Source organism: Elgaria multicarinata, chromosome 4, assembly GCF_023053635.1.
Source record: "Elgaria multicarinata webbii isolate HBS135686 ecotype San Diego chromosome 4, rElgMul1.1.pri, whole genome shotgun sequence".
Classification (NCBI taxonomy): domain Eukaryota; kingdom Metazoa; phylum Chordata; class Lepidosauria; order Squamata; family Anguidae; genus Elgaria; species Elgaria multicarinata.
Window position 1 is genome coordinate 121181145 of NC_086174.1, and position 16570 is coordinate 121197714.

Here is a 16570-nt window from a genome sequence, read left to right on the forward strand (position 1 = left end):
CTATGATACATCATTAGGGCAGGACCTACACAACTGCTTTAAAACAGTTTATAACAGTAGTGACAACTGTTGGGGCCCAGAACACACTCCACAGACAGTTTTCAAACCGTCTTCAAAGTGTCATATTCTGCTTGGTGTAGATCTGGCCAAGGTCTGTGTTCCCTTGCATTATCATTAGCAAGTGAAGTTAGCATCTCCGCTGTGGCACCCCGGTTGTGGAATGAGCTCCCCAGAGCGGTCCACCTGGTGCCTACACTGTATTCTTTTCGTCGCCAGCTGAAGACCTTTTTATTTTCTCAGTATTTTAACTTCTAAATTTAAACTTTGCTGTTTTAATTCTGTATTTTAATCCTATATCAATTTCTGCTGTGTGGTTTTATCCTGGTTGTGCTTTTTATATTGTATTTTGTATTTGGGTTTTTAGCTTGTTGGATGTTTTATTATGTTCCTAATGGTTTTAATTTTTCTGAACCACCCAGAGAGCTTCGGCTATTGGGCGGTATAAAAATGTAATAAATAAATAAAAGAGAAAACAAAGCTGTCAATAGCTACCCCCCCTTGTCTTTCTGCGTTAAAGAAACAAAATCCTCTGACTGACAGTACAATATTAACAATGTTTACTAAAACAAACACACCCTGCCATTTATTTCAATGAAGTTTAACGTCAAACTGCACATGACAATGAATACATAGCGTGCAGCTGCCCCTCTACCTTTTCTTTCTTCACAAGTAAGTGTGTTGGTCCTGGTTTGGATTAGGACTAATTCAAGTGTGATGGAGAGGTTTAAACCTCCCCCCACTCCCCTGCTCCCCTCCCCTGCATAGGAGTGTAAAAATGAGGAAAAACTCAATTAGTGCCAATTATTTTTTTCCTTTTCCTTTTTTTTAACCCCCCGTGTTTGGGAGGGGGGAGTATACATCATGAAGGGAGCAGGGGAGAAGGTTTAAATTTCCCTCCTCGCGTATGGTGGTCCCATTCCAGATTGGGGGCCTGCATGCTTACTTCTGAGTAAATAAAAAGTAGAGGGGAGTTGCATACTATGGGTTAAATCCAACATAAGCCCTACTTAGAGTAGTCCTATTGAAATGAATAGGATGTAACTAGTCATGACTAATTTAAGTCCCTTTCATTTCAGTGGGTCTTACACTGGATCTTATCCATGTCTTTAATGTAACATGTAGCTCCTTGCTCCATTGTAAGTAGGCTTAGGGGTGCAGCTTGACTAAATACTGAAGAGTTCCTTTGTTCCCATCTTACTTACTCTGCAACCTCTCCAGGTCAACAGGGTCAAGGGCTGCCACTGCCTCAGAGATTCTCGATGGCCTGCTGATGCCAGACTGGTTGACTGCCCTCACACGGAATGTGTAGGAACGGCCTTCAAACAATCCCGTCACTGGATATTTGCAGATTTTCACAGGCGCATCATTGCACTGAACCCAGTTTTCAGTACCCACTTCACACCTGGTTTGAAAAGTTGTGGAAAGTCATGAGAGGGAGAAAGGATTTCCAATGTTTCATAATAATCAATTTACAGTGAAGATAGGATGCTTTCTTGTGACTGGAACCCACATTGCTCCAGGAGCATTTGTCTAATGAAATCAGGTGGAGTAGACAGATCATATAGGAAGTTCCTCATATATGTCCTGGGATTTTATCAGTACTGTCAAATGCACATTTTATTGCCATCAGGCCATCCATCCACAGCTGAATGTAAGGTGGAGAAGTCTGGATGGCAAACAGGTTCCCACTGTAACTGATGACACAAAGGGAATGTAGTGGGAATCTAATCTGAAAGTCATGTATTATCCTGACTGGTAAAACACATCCAGCTATGAGGAAACAAAACGATTTACACATGTCTGTTGGTGATTTGATGGTTACAGCATAATGTGGCACTTCACATGTGGGAATGAGCTGTCCTAGACCATGCAAACACCATGCAAAAGTTTCAGGTCACCTCAGAAAAACATGGAGTCAGTTCCTACATTCAGCTGTGAGTGAGGAAGTCTTGGGTAATGAAGTGTTCTACATGCATGTGTGAAGCAGCTCAAGTAGCTGAGGCTGCAGTCTTGTTCTTCATGGAGAAATAATGAAAACACCACACAGAAAGTGCAATAATAAAAGGGACTGGAATGATATAGCTCTAATTCACTACAGGGAGCAAAAATGGTATAATCATTCAGATTAAGAAAGATATATTCCCTTAAGTAGTGTTTGTAGTTTTGATAGACCAAACTAACAAACACTCTTCCCTTCAGACATATACCTGTCTACAAAATATCCAATAACTGGAGCTTCATGGGTTGTATTTGGTGGTTTCCAAGTAACAATAACATAATCCCTGTTAGCATCGTAGCATTTCACATCCATTGGTGCTCCAGGTGCCCCCATTACCAGCGCATCGGCATCTAAAACCAAGGAAAACTGCAAATGAGATCACACTTGGGCCACAATTCAATTGATACTGTAAATGTGGCAGACATGGCGCATGGTGCCTCACTCTGCATTTCAATTAAATGGAGGGACGACACAAATGGAAGAGTTGCAAGCAGATATATTTCTAAGGCCCTGTTGACCATCGCACATTTGCACTGTGAGTCCCCAAAACCCCACAGTTTCACTCCTGTGGGGTTGCACCATGTTATCCCCATGCCAAGGAGTGAGCACAGTGTTTATATGGATCATTGGGGGAGTGGGAGCTGCCGCCGCCACCACTGCCCGTCCCTCCCTGGCCTTCCCCCTTTACCTCATGGGATTTGAAGCCAAGGGAATGGAGAACTTTTCACCCAGCAAAAGGGAGACTCTTCTCCCCACTCCAGAGTCAGTGTGGAAGCATTCCGGCAGTCATTCAGCTTCCCACCCCGCCCCCCTGCCCAGCAACCAATCAGGGGTCGCCATCCACCCAGCCATGCCTCTGCCTCGCTCTGGAGTGGCGATAGATGGCGGATACGCTGACCTCGCCTCACTCCAGAGAAAAAAGTGGGGTTAAGTTCCCAACTTTTTTACTTTGGAGCTTTGGGGGAAAGCCCCGGGATGGTTCTGCAGTGGCTGCTGCATCGTATAAGCGCCACAGCACCACTGCAGAGCCACCCCGAGGCTTTCCTCATGTATAGACAGCCCCTTAGAGTGTGATGCTGAGTATGTTTACATGGAAGTAAATTCTACTGCAATCAATTAGCCTCATTTAGAAGTAAATAAGTTTATTGCCAGGGCCAAAATGTCACAGAATATAAATGGGCAGAGCTCTATTGCTTACAGCAGAGCATGCTGAGGATACAGTTTAAAGCATTTGAGAAAATCTAAAAGGCAGCTCATACAGAAAGGTGCTCAATTAAAAGAGGAATGGATGTAAAGCTGAGGCTTTGCCCATAAGAGCTTATGTCACCGTATTCTGACTTGCAAGGGGAATTGTCAATGCAAATGTGAGGTCAAATTGTGACCTCCATTCCGACTTAATATATCCATCTCCTTTTCATCTAAAAAAAACCCCTTAGGCAAACCTTTTGCTTTTCTTCTTCAGACATTACATAAATAGGGCTAAATTCTCTGGTAAGTGTGAACACTATGATGTGGACACACAAGTTCTTCACCCAGGCTCTGTACAATATTCAGTCACCATTACCATAATCATTGAAATTAAGGAACATAGCTCATAAATACCCAGCAGTTGGTGAAGGCAGGCTACTGAGACCTACTTCCCCACCCCATCTCTGATGATCAGACATGATGAACAAAACAGAATCAGCCCATTAGCAGGGAGGAGGGAGACATACCTCTCACAAACAGATATGCACTGTATTCATTGACTCCCCCTTTCGAAATTATGCGCAGGGTGTATAAGCCTTCATCATCCTTGTTGAGGTGGCTGAAAGACAGTGCTGCCTGGCCTTCTCCAAAGAATGGTTTTGTCCACTTGGATTCTTTCATCAACAAATCTGGAAGAGATTTGCAATTAATTTTATTTATTTATTTATTTATTTATTACATTTCTATACCACCCAATAGCCGGAGCTCTCTAGGCGGTTCACAAAATTAAGCATATGTCATCAATTTAAGTAGTGACGACTGACCCTGATCTGGTTCTGCCCTGTATGAGTAACTGAAGCAGCCATTTTAGAGCAAATGTATGCAGCAGAAAACTTAAAATTTATGAAATTCTACCTTCAAGGACAGTATTGTCAACCTTCAAATTTATGCCACTTCTGTTTATATAAAGATGCATATGCCCTATTTTTGTACCATTCAACACTGTCCCGTGGAGACGTAATGACAAGATGTTTCATGACTGCCATTTTAACAAACCAGCTCACCTGGAATCCCCCCCAAATAATACCGACTCTTTTGAAGCGATGTCATGAAAACCTAATCTAGAGTGTGATCCAGCCAAAGTCAAGTACTTTTAAGTCCTATTGCTTTCAACAGCAGCGAGTTAAGCAAAGACTTTGCTCTCCCACTGAAATCAATGGGATTTAAATATGCTTAACTTTAGCTGAATTGCACCGCTAATCAGGAGTTATCACTTTATGCACTTTTGATCCTTTTTAATAAACTTCCCTATTCAAGGCATGTGTCAGATTAAACTGGAAGGGGGAGGGGGAAGACTTAAGGCCAGATTTCAATTTAATCTGAAGTCTGCTATAAATACACACTTAATTTAAAATCTTTGGGGCATTCCTGCTGAGCAGTGAATCAAATTAAGTTTGAATTTCTCACAGGTGAGAGGTTGCAACTTGAGATTAATGTAAATTAGTCTGATTGACTGGGACAATTGATGCAATGAATTGTGTAGAATATTTTATCTTGGCCAAAGGAGTTCCTACCTTTCTGGTTTCTACTTATTACCTTCCTAATTGATTGGTTGCTTTTGTAGGGGGCAGGGGGCACTCCCTGCTAACTGTTCTGTACAGACAGTCTCTAATCAATGCAGCCTTGTTCCAGTATTGCTGAATGAAAACATGCACACAGCTCATTTAAAAAAACCACAGGCAGGGCATTTTGAATAGAGCTGTGCAGAAGAACCTCTCAATATCCTCCACCCTATTTGTGGGCAGAGAAATTAGGTGGTGGGGGGAGACAATTTCACCGAATTTCTCCAGGGGGAGAAGAACTGCCTGTGAAGGAGGACTTCCTCATCTTTTCCAATCTTAGTTCCATACTGAAGGAAAGGTTATAGCCAAAAAATGTTTTAAACAGTAGTAATTTGGAGCAAGCACAACATCCCCATGGGTCTAATTAGCAGATGTAAACCACAGAAGTCCTTCCATTTCCTTCCATGAAGTTTTGTTCGGTTTAATTATCTATCATCAATTATTTAAAAAAAAATTAAAACTACCTCTAAATAAAAGCATTAACTCAAAGCGGATATGCTATGTTTAGGGTCTGTTTTTAAATACAATCCAAACCAGCCCACTACTTCTGGACATGGAAGGATTCTTGAGAATTGGTTCATAAACTCAGTTAACTTGTGAGTTTCTGCAACTATTTTTCCTTTGTACTCACCTTGCATTAGCAAACGCGTCAAACTGTAAAAACCATTTGAAGAGCTAATATTTGATTAAACTGATTATTTCTTTGTCCTTTGCCTGGAATGCCTATTGAGCTACTTAAATCAAAAGGCTTTTTGATTTAACCAATGCAAAATAGGAGTCACTCACAATGATGGTTGGGGAGCTGGTGGACAGAGCTATGGCTTTCCTCCAACCAATGTGTTGACATCACAAAAATGGATAGCAAATAGCAAGTGAAGGGTGTGTTTTTTTACAAATGCCCCCACTGACAGATACAGCAGGTTTGTGCTCACTGGAAGTCTTGTGTGGTTGGATCCGGACTTCCCATGAGCAGAACTCCACACTCCTACCAGAGGAAGAGCAAGGCAGCAGCAGCCCACCACCACCACCACCACCACCATTTGTGGAACGCAACTGATATCCACCAGGCCCCATCATTACAGTCTTTCAAGTGGCCCTAAAGGTTTATCTATTTACCTATAGTTGAGTCAGGATTTTATTGGGTGCCATTGCATATGTAGTTATCTGGCTTTAATTGTCCATTTTGATTTTATTATGACTTTTCTCAGAGTTTCATTGTGTTTTGTGGTTTTTAATTTTGTATGTTGCCTTAGGAGGGTTTTTCCTAAAAGGCAGCTTATAAATATCTTAAATAAATAAATAATAAAAGTGGGTGTATTTGTCACTTTCCAGGGAAATAGCAATTTCACACATGGAATGTAGAGCCCACGGAAGATTCACGTGAAGGCAGTAGTCACTTTTTACAGGTCTGTTTCTCTTGGGAAGGTGAGGGTTCTGCTTAAAGACAGATTGGTTTCAACTGATGCCACTGCACCAGGCCTCTTGAAAAATCGCCAGCAATTTAAGGGCAGCTACATGCTTCCCCTGAAGAAAGGAAAACTTACCATCCCTGTACCACTCAGCACGAGGCCGGAGACGATTCAACTCTGGGGTGACCAGGAGACCACATCTGAGGGTAAGTGTTTCACCTTCCACTCCAAAGGTGACACCAAACCTCTCCAAAAACTGAACATCAAAATGACTGAAGCACATGTCCAGCGGAAGAGGCACTGTGTATAAAGCGAGAATGAAAGTGGTGTAAGAGATTGTCACAGAGATACTACTTATCATGTATACCTTCTTCAGGCGAGCATTTTAGTGCACGCTCACGACTGGCCACTCACGGATCTTCGTGAGTCATTTTGATGATGCAGTGATCCTCCTGTGCATCTCCCACGCTATTTCCCGGTTTTAGGGTTGTAAATGAATCCACAGAAAAGCCATTTCAAAAAAATTTTTTAAAGGAGACTTTATTTCCTGCTGCATGCAGGAAAGTTCCTCTATAAAATGCCCACAAGAGGGTGCTGTTCCCATTGATCTGTAAGGGGCAGGGGGTCTCTGCTTTCTTTCCCCATGTAATTTCAACTCATTCCTAACATGGAAGAAAGCAGGAAGCAAGAGCGACAGCACACAATGATAAGGAAACGCGATTTCCCCCATCCGAAGAAGCTCGCAGATACTTTATTATGAAACAGGGATGACACAGACTGAGGGACCAGGTCTAAAGCTGAACTTGAGATTTTTTTCTTCCAGAGAGTTGAAGGTGGTATGATAGGTGCATCGGTGCCTGTGACGTGTACACTTACAGGGCAGTATTCAACAGGGCTGCTGTGCTCCCGCTGATTTTGTTTGCAAGCAGTTGCACCCCAGTTGCACAACAGGGGTTTAGTGCTTCATAAAGCAAGCCTTGAAATGAGCAGAAACACTAGTTTCCAGATTGGGACAGGTCGGCGGAGCTCCATTATGCAAGCACAGTTGACCTCCCCCACTCTAGAAACAAGTGTTTCCGCTCCATTCCGTTTCCTATCCAAAGTGTTACATACTGGCCATTGGGTTTGCAGGGTTTTGTAGGCTTTCAAAAGCCTGCAACACCCATCTAAATACCATTGAGTGTGGGACACAAATAAACACATGAATATATACCACAAGTGGTGAATTCACTTTCAACACCCTTTAAAATTTATCATCCATCCCCAGCCAAAGAAAAGCACTGTGGCTCGTATGCTGCTGACGTTACCATCCCCAAGATGTACGGTTTTTGTCTATCTCATTCAACCCAAAGAACTGCCACGTACAGTTTGGTAATCATAAATTATTCCAGAGATAATTGTCAAATGGAAATGGGGAATCTCACAACCAAAGTCTATACTTTGTCCCTCCATCTTTTCGTGCCTACCTCACCTTCCCTATAGCCTCTGATGCATCCCTGCTTTTTGTCTAGCCTCATTCCAGCCTCAAGAATGGTCATAGCTTAGTGGCAGAGGACATGTTCCTTAGCATCTGTAATAGGGCTGGGAAAGGAACCCTGCCTCAAACCCCGGAGATGCCAGTATTTTTTAACTGGTGGCTCACGACCCAAAAGTGGGTTGCCAGATTGGGCATGGAGAAAATTGTGGCAGTGGATCCCATGTTGCAGGTTTGGAGTTTGAGGTGGGTCTTGGGTCTGGACCAGTTGAAGATCACTGGTGTAGACAACCTGACTTGGTTGTAAAGTGGCTTCCTGGTCATTTGTGAGTGGCTCTTCGAAGGGACATGAGCAAAGTCATTCACTCAAAGCCATTTCCCCCTGGAAGCTAAAATCAGCAGGAATAATTAGGAAAGCATGGAGCAGAGTGTGAATCGGCCACTTTAAAAATGTCAGTTGTTCTCAAACAGAAATGGTTATCCGATCCATCCCTCCTGCCCAAGACTGAAATCAGAGGTTAACATGTGTTCGGAGCATTCTTATCATTATCAGGTCTGGGTTACAGCCAGCCTTTATGTTTTCAGAAATGGTGCTTTGCTTCTTTGTCCCAGAATGCTAGGTGTAATCTAATACCTGCAGCAACTACCAGTGATTAATTCACTAAGTCTGCAAGCTCCATCTTGAGGCTGACTCTAAACTGCAGATCTCAGGGCCGATTTTGGGACTTTCTGTTCCTTCCCCCATCCCCTGCCTATTCCCCACCCTTTTTGCGGGGGGGGGGGGTATCACCAAGCCTGACAAAGAGTTCTAGAGAACTCAAATGCTTGCATACTCTTTTGTGGCACTGGGGTTGGTCCTAATAAAGCAAAGGTATAGTTTAATTGTGGGTTTCAGATTATTAGCATTATTGTCATTATCACCATCATCTGAACTTCTATTGCACCTTTTGTGGAACTAGAATTGAGGTAACTTACAAATGTTAAAGGAATGCATATATATTACAAGCACTGGTTTCCAAAAAAAAAAATAACCATTCAACATTAAAAACATTACAGTTGTGATTTTCCCCAAAGAGCCTAAAAGTGTTGATCATTTGGTGGGCTTCTTCTGAGTTAGAGTTCCACAAGACTGCTACTGAGAAGACCCTGTTATTAACCCCTACAGCTGTTGTTTGGTATGGGGGGAAGGCACCCAGAGCAGTACCATTCCCAAAGTCTAAAACAGGGCCTCAAACTCATACAGAGAGAGGTGTTCCAGAGGTTTGCTGGCCCTGGGACATTTAGGCCTTTACAGATCAAAATGAGCACCTTAAATTGCTACTGAAACTTCCATCACCCATATGATTGCATCAAATCACAAAATGAACTTACAGTGAGTGGCAAGAATTCCAGCAGGGTATGGTTCTTCATCCCCTAAATACCCTGGAAGAAAATGACAGACAGTTGTGATCCAAGCATCTCCTAAGCATTGTGGCATGTCTTTCTATTTCACATACTTCCATGGCTTACTTACTCCTCACAATGACCGCAGCATTGGTTGATACCTGTCCATGCACATTTGTTGCCACTGCTGTATAGGTAGCGGTGTCATCATAATGAGCTCTAAACAGGGTAAGAAGGCGAGAGAGAGATGAATATAAAGTGTAACTATTGGTACTCTCATTCAAATGCTGATGCTAAACGTCAGATGAGCATTTTATTGCACACTTGCTACTGCCCCTTCAAGGTTTTTCGCGCATCCTTTAGATGATGATGTCCGCATCCCGCATGCCTCCTGCTCCTTATTGCCTTTTTTCCGGCAAAAAATGGACCCCTTTTAATCCAACATTTTTGGGGGGGAAATGGAATGTGTCACCATTTCCTGCTGTGTGCAGGAAAAGCGGAGCGATAAAAATGCCACCTAAATGGTATGTGGTCTTTGTTTACTTCCTCTTTCTTCTTCAAGAAGAGAGAGGAAGTAATGTGCGACAGGAGCGGGAACTGAGAAGCAATGGTAGGGAACCACGATTTTTCCCTTGTCTGATGACGTGCGCAGTCTGTGCCTGGATAGGAGACTTCCTGGAAATCTTATGCACACCACCTTGAATTCCGTTCAAGAATGGTGAAGTATAAAATCAGTGCTGTGGTGGTAAAAGTGCAGGCACTCATCATGACAGTCCCTTTAGACACGCACCCAGGGAGAGTCCCCAAAAAAATCCAGGCAGCTGCGTTGTTGATCTCCCTGACGAGGCTCGCCTGGCACCAACGCTGCTATCTTTCAGGCGCCAGGTTAAGACTTTTCTCTTTGCCCAGGCATATGGCGGCACATCTTAATCACCCACATGTTTAGTTTTTTTTCAACAGTTTTTAATGCGTTATGTGTGTATGTTCTGTGTTTTAGAATTTTAACTTTTGTATATTCGTTTTTATCTTAATTTTAGAATTTCTGTAAACCGCCCAGAGAGCCCTGGCTATGCGAGCGGTATATAAGTGCAATAAATAAAAATAAAATAAATTAAAAAATCAACAAACCAGATGTAGCAGTTTTTCTCTCTACCAGTAGCTGGACTTTTGTCAAGCTAATGGGTCTTAATTGCCTGTTCAAGATCAAATGACCCTAAAATACTTGGCATTACAACAGGGAATTTGAAATTTGCAAGGGTGGGTGGGATGAAACAAATTTCATCCCACCCACTCACCCGACTACCACGATGGAACAGAGAAGTCTGAGAACTAATAAAGAAGTGTCGTCACAGTGTCCCTGTGAGCCCTGACTGCACTAGACTCCTGGTATGAATGTAATAAATAAAACACTACCTATAGGCTGGGTTCACACAACATACAGTGTGTTTTCCACTGGGTGGGTTAATGTTCTGTCTGAACACAGTACATTTTCCACAGGGCGGCTTGTTAACCATGTAGTGTGGTTTATTTTTCTTGAACAAAGCACAAGCCATACTGCAAGGTTAACGTGCTGCATTCAGACAAATTGATAACCCACAGTTCAGCAACAACCCACACTGGGTGGTTAGCAAATTGTGTGAACCCAGCCGTAGGCTCAGGTTCTGCAGCCAATAGCAACAAGCCTGATATTACACACTAGAATAAAGACTTTCCAGTGCAACAAATGAATTTGCCCGGAACAATACCAAAGGGGGGGGAGCACAGGGGCAAGGGCAGAAGCAAATTCTCTGGAACATATTGGGTAGTATTCAATGCTAATTCTGTGTAGAATGGACCCACTGAAATGAATGGGACTTAATTTAATTGCAACTACCTTCAGTCCCATTCATTTCAATTGGTCTACTCTATTTAGGACTAGCATTGGATCTACCCATCTACCCTTCTCCGTGAGCCCCTGCCAAAGGAAGTGAGGCAGGTGGCTACTAGGAGGAGGGCTTTCTCCGCTGTGGCACCCCGGTTGTGGAACGAGCTCCCCAGAGAGGTCCGCCTGGCGCCTACACTGTACTGCTTTCGTCGCCAGCTGAAGACCTTTTTATTCACTCAGTATTTTAACACTTAATTTTAACTTAAATTTAAATTTTACTGTTTTAACTCTGTATTTTAATCTTACATCAACTTTGCTGTGTGGTTTTATCCTGGTTGCGCTTTTTATATTGTATTTCATAATTGTGTTTTAACCTGTTGGGTGTTTTACTGTGGTTTTAATTTTTGTGAACCGCCCAGAGAGCTTCGGCTATTGGGCGGTATAAAAATGTAATAAATAAATAAATAAAATAAATAAATAAAATTAAACTTCCACTGTGCCTTCAGTTCCTATGGTCCTATAAGTAACTTTTTTAAAACTCTGGCTACTTCCATTATATGCTTGACAATATGTGCTTGCATAATTTTGAATAAAATCCAATTACATCCTCACCGGTTTGCTGGGCAAATATATTCCAAAGTATCAGAGACCACCTCTTTGAATTTCCTGGTAAAGCAGCAGTTTCTGCAGCTGAAACTCCCCCCACGGCCTGAGTTCGATCCCAGCGGAAGCTGGTTTCAGGCAGCCGGCTCAGGTCAACTCAGCCTTCCATCCTCCCAAGGTCAGTAAAATGAGTACCCAGTTAGCTGGGGGAAAGGTAATAACGGCCGGGGAAGGCAACGGCAAACCACCCCGCTCTAAGGCCTGCCAAGAAAACGTCAGCAAAAGCTGGCGTCCCTCCAAGAGTCAGTAATGACTCAGTGCTTGCACGAGAGGTTCCTTTCCTTTCCTAATGAAACATTTGGGCATCAGATTTCCTCTCCAAAGATCAATTTGGTGTGTGAGAGAGAGTTCTTGGGAAAATCAGGTGAAAGGGATTATAAATGCTGCTTTCAGAGTTGCATGTGGCATTAGGAACATCTGATTGGACGGACAAGAATTGACAGAGGGAGGCTGGATACCTAGTGGGATGGGATGTCAATTTCCTCAGAATCATACCTTCTGAGGAAGGCACAGGCATATCACAGCCCTGCTTTGCATGAGGGAAAGGGAGAGGAAGAGGAAGAAATAAAAAAATAGACAGTAAGAAAAAAACCTGCAGTTAAAGAACTTACTTTAGACTATGACATCACTGAAAGGTGGAATCTTCACTATATTTTCATAGCTTGCTTACAAATGTCAGTAAACCTAGCTAGAAATCTTTTTAGTGATACGCAAGGGTTATAGCTCCTCCTAGAGGCAGAATATCACTCATGCATTACATAAACCAGAGGGAAATCAGTGCAAGTAATAGTCATCAAAATGTGAATATTGTGTGTTATACTACAAAAGAGTCTTACACAGTCATTATGGAAGAAAATGTGCTGTAGATCCTATTGATTGATTAATTTCAGTTCCTAAAAAAAATATCCCGCTTTACTTTCTAGAAAAACTCAAAGCAGCTAACAATAAATGTAAAGCTGAGATTCATGCTCCTGTTCAATTAGCAAGGCTTTTATGTAAAATTTTCAGAGTACAAATATACTCAAAATTGTTCCCAGACTTCTAAAAAGTTAATGACTGTTCACATGAAACACCAAGCCATGAAGGGTTGTTGTGTGAAACAACCCATGGTGGGTTAGCATGCCATCCAAACCCACACTGGTTTTATCTGGGTGGGTTGTTTTTCCCAAACAACCCACCCTGATAACCCACAGTCTGCAGTAGGGGTTGTTTAACCCACAATGGTTTGGGGTGTCATCCAAACCTGGACACGTTAACCCTTCTCCCTTCGTCTACACCCGTAGGTGTAGAAAGGGCCTTAGAGAACTGCGCTCTGTAAAAACTGTTCTTGGCAGGGACACCCGGGGGGGGGGGGGGGGAGAAGCTGAGGACTTTTTAGTTACTGTTACATATTTTAACAACTCGTGTTTTCCTTCAGCTCCCGAAGAAGGATTTTATCTGAAATGCGTAGAGCTAATTAAAAAAAGAATTTATGAAAGAAAATATTGTTTTTACCAGCACCAGAGTTTGTCTCTCTTTCCACATTGTATTGTGGTGTTTTCCCTCCTCTTTTCTCCTCTTAGGTCAGATTTTGCCCATGGGCCTGAGGTACTACACCTCTGCCCCAAGGCCTCAAGGTAGATCGTAATACACAGGCAGGTCCATGTGGGAGAAGCAAGTCCCTGAGGAATCTGGGTCTTAAGCCATCATTGAAGACATTACCATGGTCAATAATTTAGTGGAGAGCACAGAGTAATGTCCAGGTGAAATCTGAAAGCAATTGATGTTAGGGAATCATAACATCATGTTGGACTGGTACCTGGAGAAATGCTGAGCATAGAAGAAAACTCACATCTGATGAAGGATGTAATAGATTTCAAAAGGTGAAAGAATCTCAAGCCATGAACAGCAAGGAGAAACCATTTTGTCTGCTAGCTTATATTCAAGAACAAGCTACCAGAAAATCAATCGTGTATAAAAATAGTTGCCATATTTGCTTGTTTCTTGTTTTTAAGAAGGAACAAATTGTCCAATCCAAAATGAAAAGCTTCTAGATTTTTGAGCAGACGTAAGAGTCCTCTGAGACAGGCAAATGGGCAGATGAAAGAGTATCCAGTTGCAACTTTAAAAATGGTGGGGTGATGCCACATCTTTGGCTTGTCAAGAATTTTTTCCACTGGAGCCAGGGAGCACCCAGTATATTCATAGGAATAAATGTCACACTTGCATCAGAAGGAAAAGTTCTCTGCATAAGATGACAGCCAAGAAATTCCTAAGCTGCTTTAAGTGGCCACATATCAGATGTCTTGAAGTTCAGCATATTGGCATGAACAGCTGAGAAGAATACTGAAATAGGCAGAGAATCCTAACTGTCCTAATATCCCCAAAAATTAACATTGAAGATGTTTGAGCCTTTCCTGTATTTATAACTGCAAAGGAACGACCAAGTGTTTTCTGCCCTACATTGACAAGGCAAGTTTCCAGGCTTCAATAAAACATCGGTTTTCCAATCCAGATTATGCACTTCTTTCCAGCAATTTCAAGTTCGGTATAATCTGCAAATCAATCTTGCATTAAAGGAAAGTTCCCAATAGTAACCTCTGATCCATTTAGAAATTGAAATTCAACTAAATCATATATGTCTGATTTGGAAGCCAACTAATTTCAATGTGATCTGCTTGATTCACCATTTTCAAAGAAGTACAGGCCAAAGTAAGCAAGATGATGGGAATCCATGATCAGATTTTTCTCCTCTTTATATGTTGGGAAAGCAGCTGTCAGACGCCACTTCAGGTACTTATATGTACACAATGGTGTTCACTATGGTGTATCACTATGATGTTTCCCAGGAAAACATCATGGGGGAGGGGAGTTAAGCACCCCTCCCCCAATACCACAGTCCTAATCTAAGGCACAATTTACCATTCTCCAGATTGGTTTATGGGGGGGGAAATGGGTCCTAGCTAATTAAATGCATCGTACGACATTGTCATCAGGGTTTTTGAAGTTCATATTGGAGTGAGGGCTCATTTTTATTGGGATCATAACATGTAGGGTGTGTAGGTTTAACCCTGACCTCTCCAGCCCCATTCCCACAAAGATCACCCTCACATACCCACACACCCCAATCACCCTTAGGGGAAAATATCTGCCATTGGCATCAATGGGACCATTTTTTCCTGTTTAATGGTTGGGGGTGGGGGCTTGTGGAGTTTTCAGCTTGGGAGGGGAGCATTATGGTCCTGATGAAAATTGGCAGTGGGCAGACTCAGGGCCGAACTACACGTGCTTCAAATTATGCATAGCAGAGCTATGCATGATTAGCTTAATTACCTCAGTGCTCCATTTTGGAGGGGGGTTAAGCTCCACCCACCTGTTTTCATCCCCAAATTCAACACACACACACACCATGGGGGTGTTTTTTCAATTAAAAAAAAGAAAAATCATCTTCGCTGGAATCAATCTGAATCAGTGTCACGCATGCTTACGCTGAGGTACAAAGGGCAAGATTTGAAGAAGGTGTCGTTTAGCCCTAGGGAGTGACTTAAAAAGTCACTCTGACAACACTGCTTGCTATGCATTTAACTTAAAGTTTAGTTAGTCCCTTAAACCTATGAGAGATCGAATCACGCATCTCCTTCAGGTCTACTTTGGCCATCCGTCATGAATTCCTTGTTTTTAAATAAAAACTAAGGCAAGGCGATGGAAATCCACAGTTGGCTCTCCCTTCCTGCCAGGGACAAGAATGTTAGATAGAGTCATCAAAGTGAGTTCAAATGCATGGCTTTGGAGATGACAGTGTGGAGGAAATTCTGTAATGATATCCGAGCATCGGAATTATGAATACTAGTGAGTGCAGACTGCATTGGGCCAGTGTAGGTGCATCCTTGCCTGCCACTGGAAGTCCAATTCCCAATGCCTGGTTCCAAGGACTCTGAAAGTGTGGGAAGGAAGGGTTCCCACATGCCTGCATCCTGTCCCATGAGGGGCTTTTCCTCATTTCACAGTTACATTTCTTGGCTGCTATTGAATAACCCCATTCCTTTTCTGTAATGTGGCCTGCTAGACAAACTACTAAATTGCGATGCTCTTTTGGAAGAAGAAGAAAAGCTCTGAGGAGCAATAGGAAGAGTAGTAGTAGAAGGAAGTGTCCTTTTGGATACAGCATTAAGAATAAATTATCTTACGAGGAGGGCCTTCTCTGCTGTGGCACCCCGGCTGTGGAATGAGCTCCCTCAGGCGGTTCGCCTGGCACCTACACTATATTCTTTTAGATGCCAGGTGAAGACCTTTTTAATCTCTCAGTATTTTAACAGTCTATAAATTAATTTTAACTTTGCTGTTTTAAATTTGTATTTTAAATTTGTATTTCTGCACTGCTGCTGATTTTATCCTGGTTGTGCTTTTATATTGTAGTTTATATCATGGTTTTATACTGTCATTTTTTACTTTGAATGGTTTTAATTTTGTGAACTGCCCAGAGAGCCTCGGCTATTGGGAGGAAATGCAATAAATAAATAAATAAATAAATAAATAAATAAATAAACCATAATCCACAGTGAGAGCCAGTGTAATGCAGTGGTTAGAACAGGGTTACCCAACCTGGTGCCTCCAGAGGTGTTAGTCTGCAACTCCCATCATTCCCAGCCAGCATGGGCCATGGTGGTGGCTCAGAATAATGGGAGTTGCAGTCCAATGGAGGTTGGGCAAGGCTGGGATAGAGTATCGTTTGAGAACTGGGAATGAAGCTCACTGGTGGAACTTGGGCCAGTCATGATGTCTTCGCCTAACCTACCTCACAGGGCTGTTGTAAGCATAAAATGGGAGGGAAGAACTTTGAGATACAGAGAGGGCCAAAAGCAGCTCCCTGAACAGAAAAGCATAGAAGACCATCAGCTTTTCTGCCATGAGACATGCAAATATTAGGTG

The 16570-nt window shown here is 42.5% G+C and overlaps 1 protein-coding gene across 1 annotated transcript in view; it reads right to left on the bottom strand.

Moving 5' to 3' along the window:
* The window catches only part of MYOM2 (myomesin 2), a 92127-nt gene that overhangs the window by 55092 nt on the left and 20465 nt on the right, over positions 1-16570 (bottom strand). The window contains exons 7-12 of the mRNA XM_063125099.1: positions 9266-9354; positions 9124-9174; positions 6414-6578; positions 3775-3936; positions 2268-2409; positions 1263-1462 (exon numbers count right to left, since the gene is read on the bottom strand). Coding sequence (XP_062981169.1) covers positions 1263-1462; positions 2268-2409; positions 3775-3936; positions 6414-6578; positions 9124-9174; positions 9266-9354 — 809 coding nt within the window. The remainder of the gene's footprint in view (positions 1-1262; positions 1463-2267; positions 2410-3774; positions 3937-6413; positions 6579-9123; positions 9175-9265; positions 9355-16570) is intronic.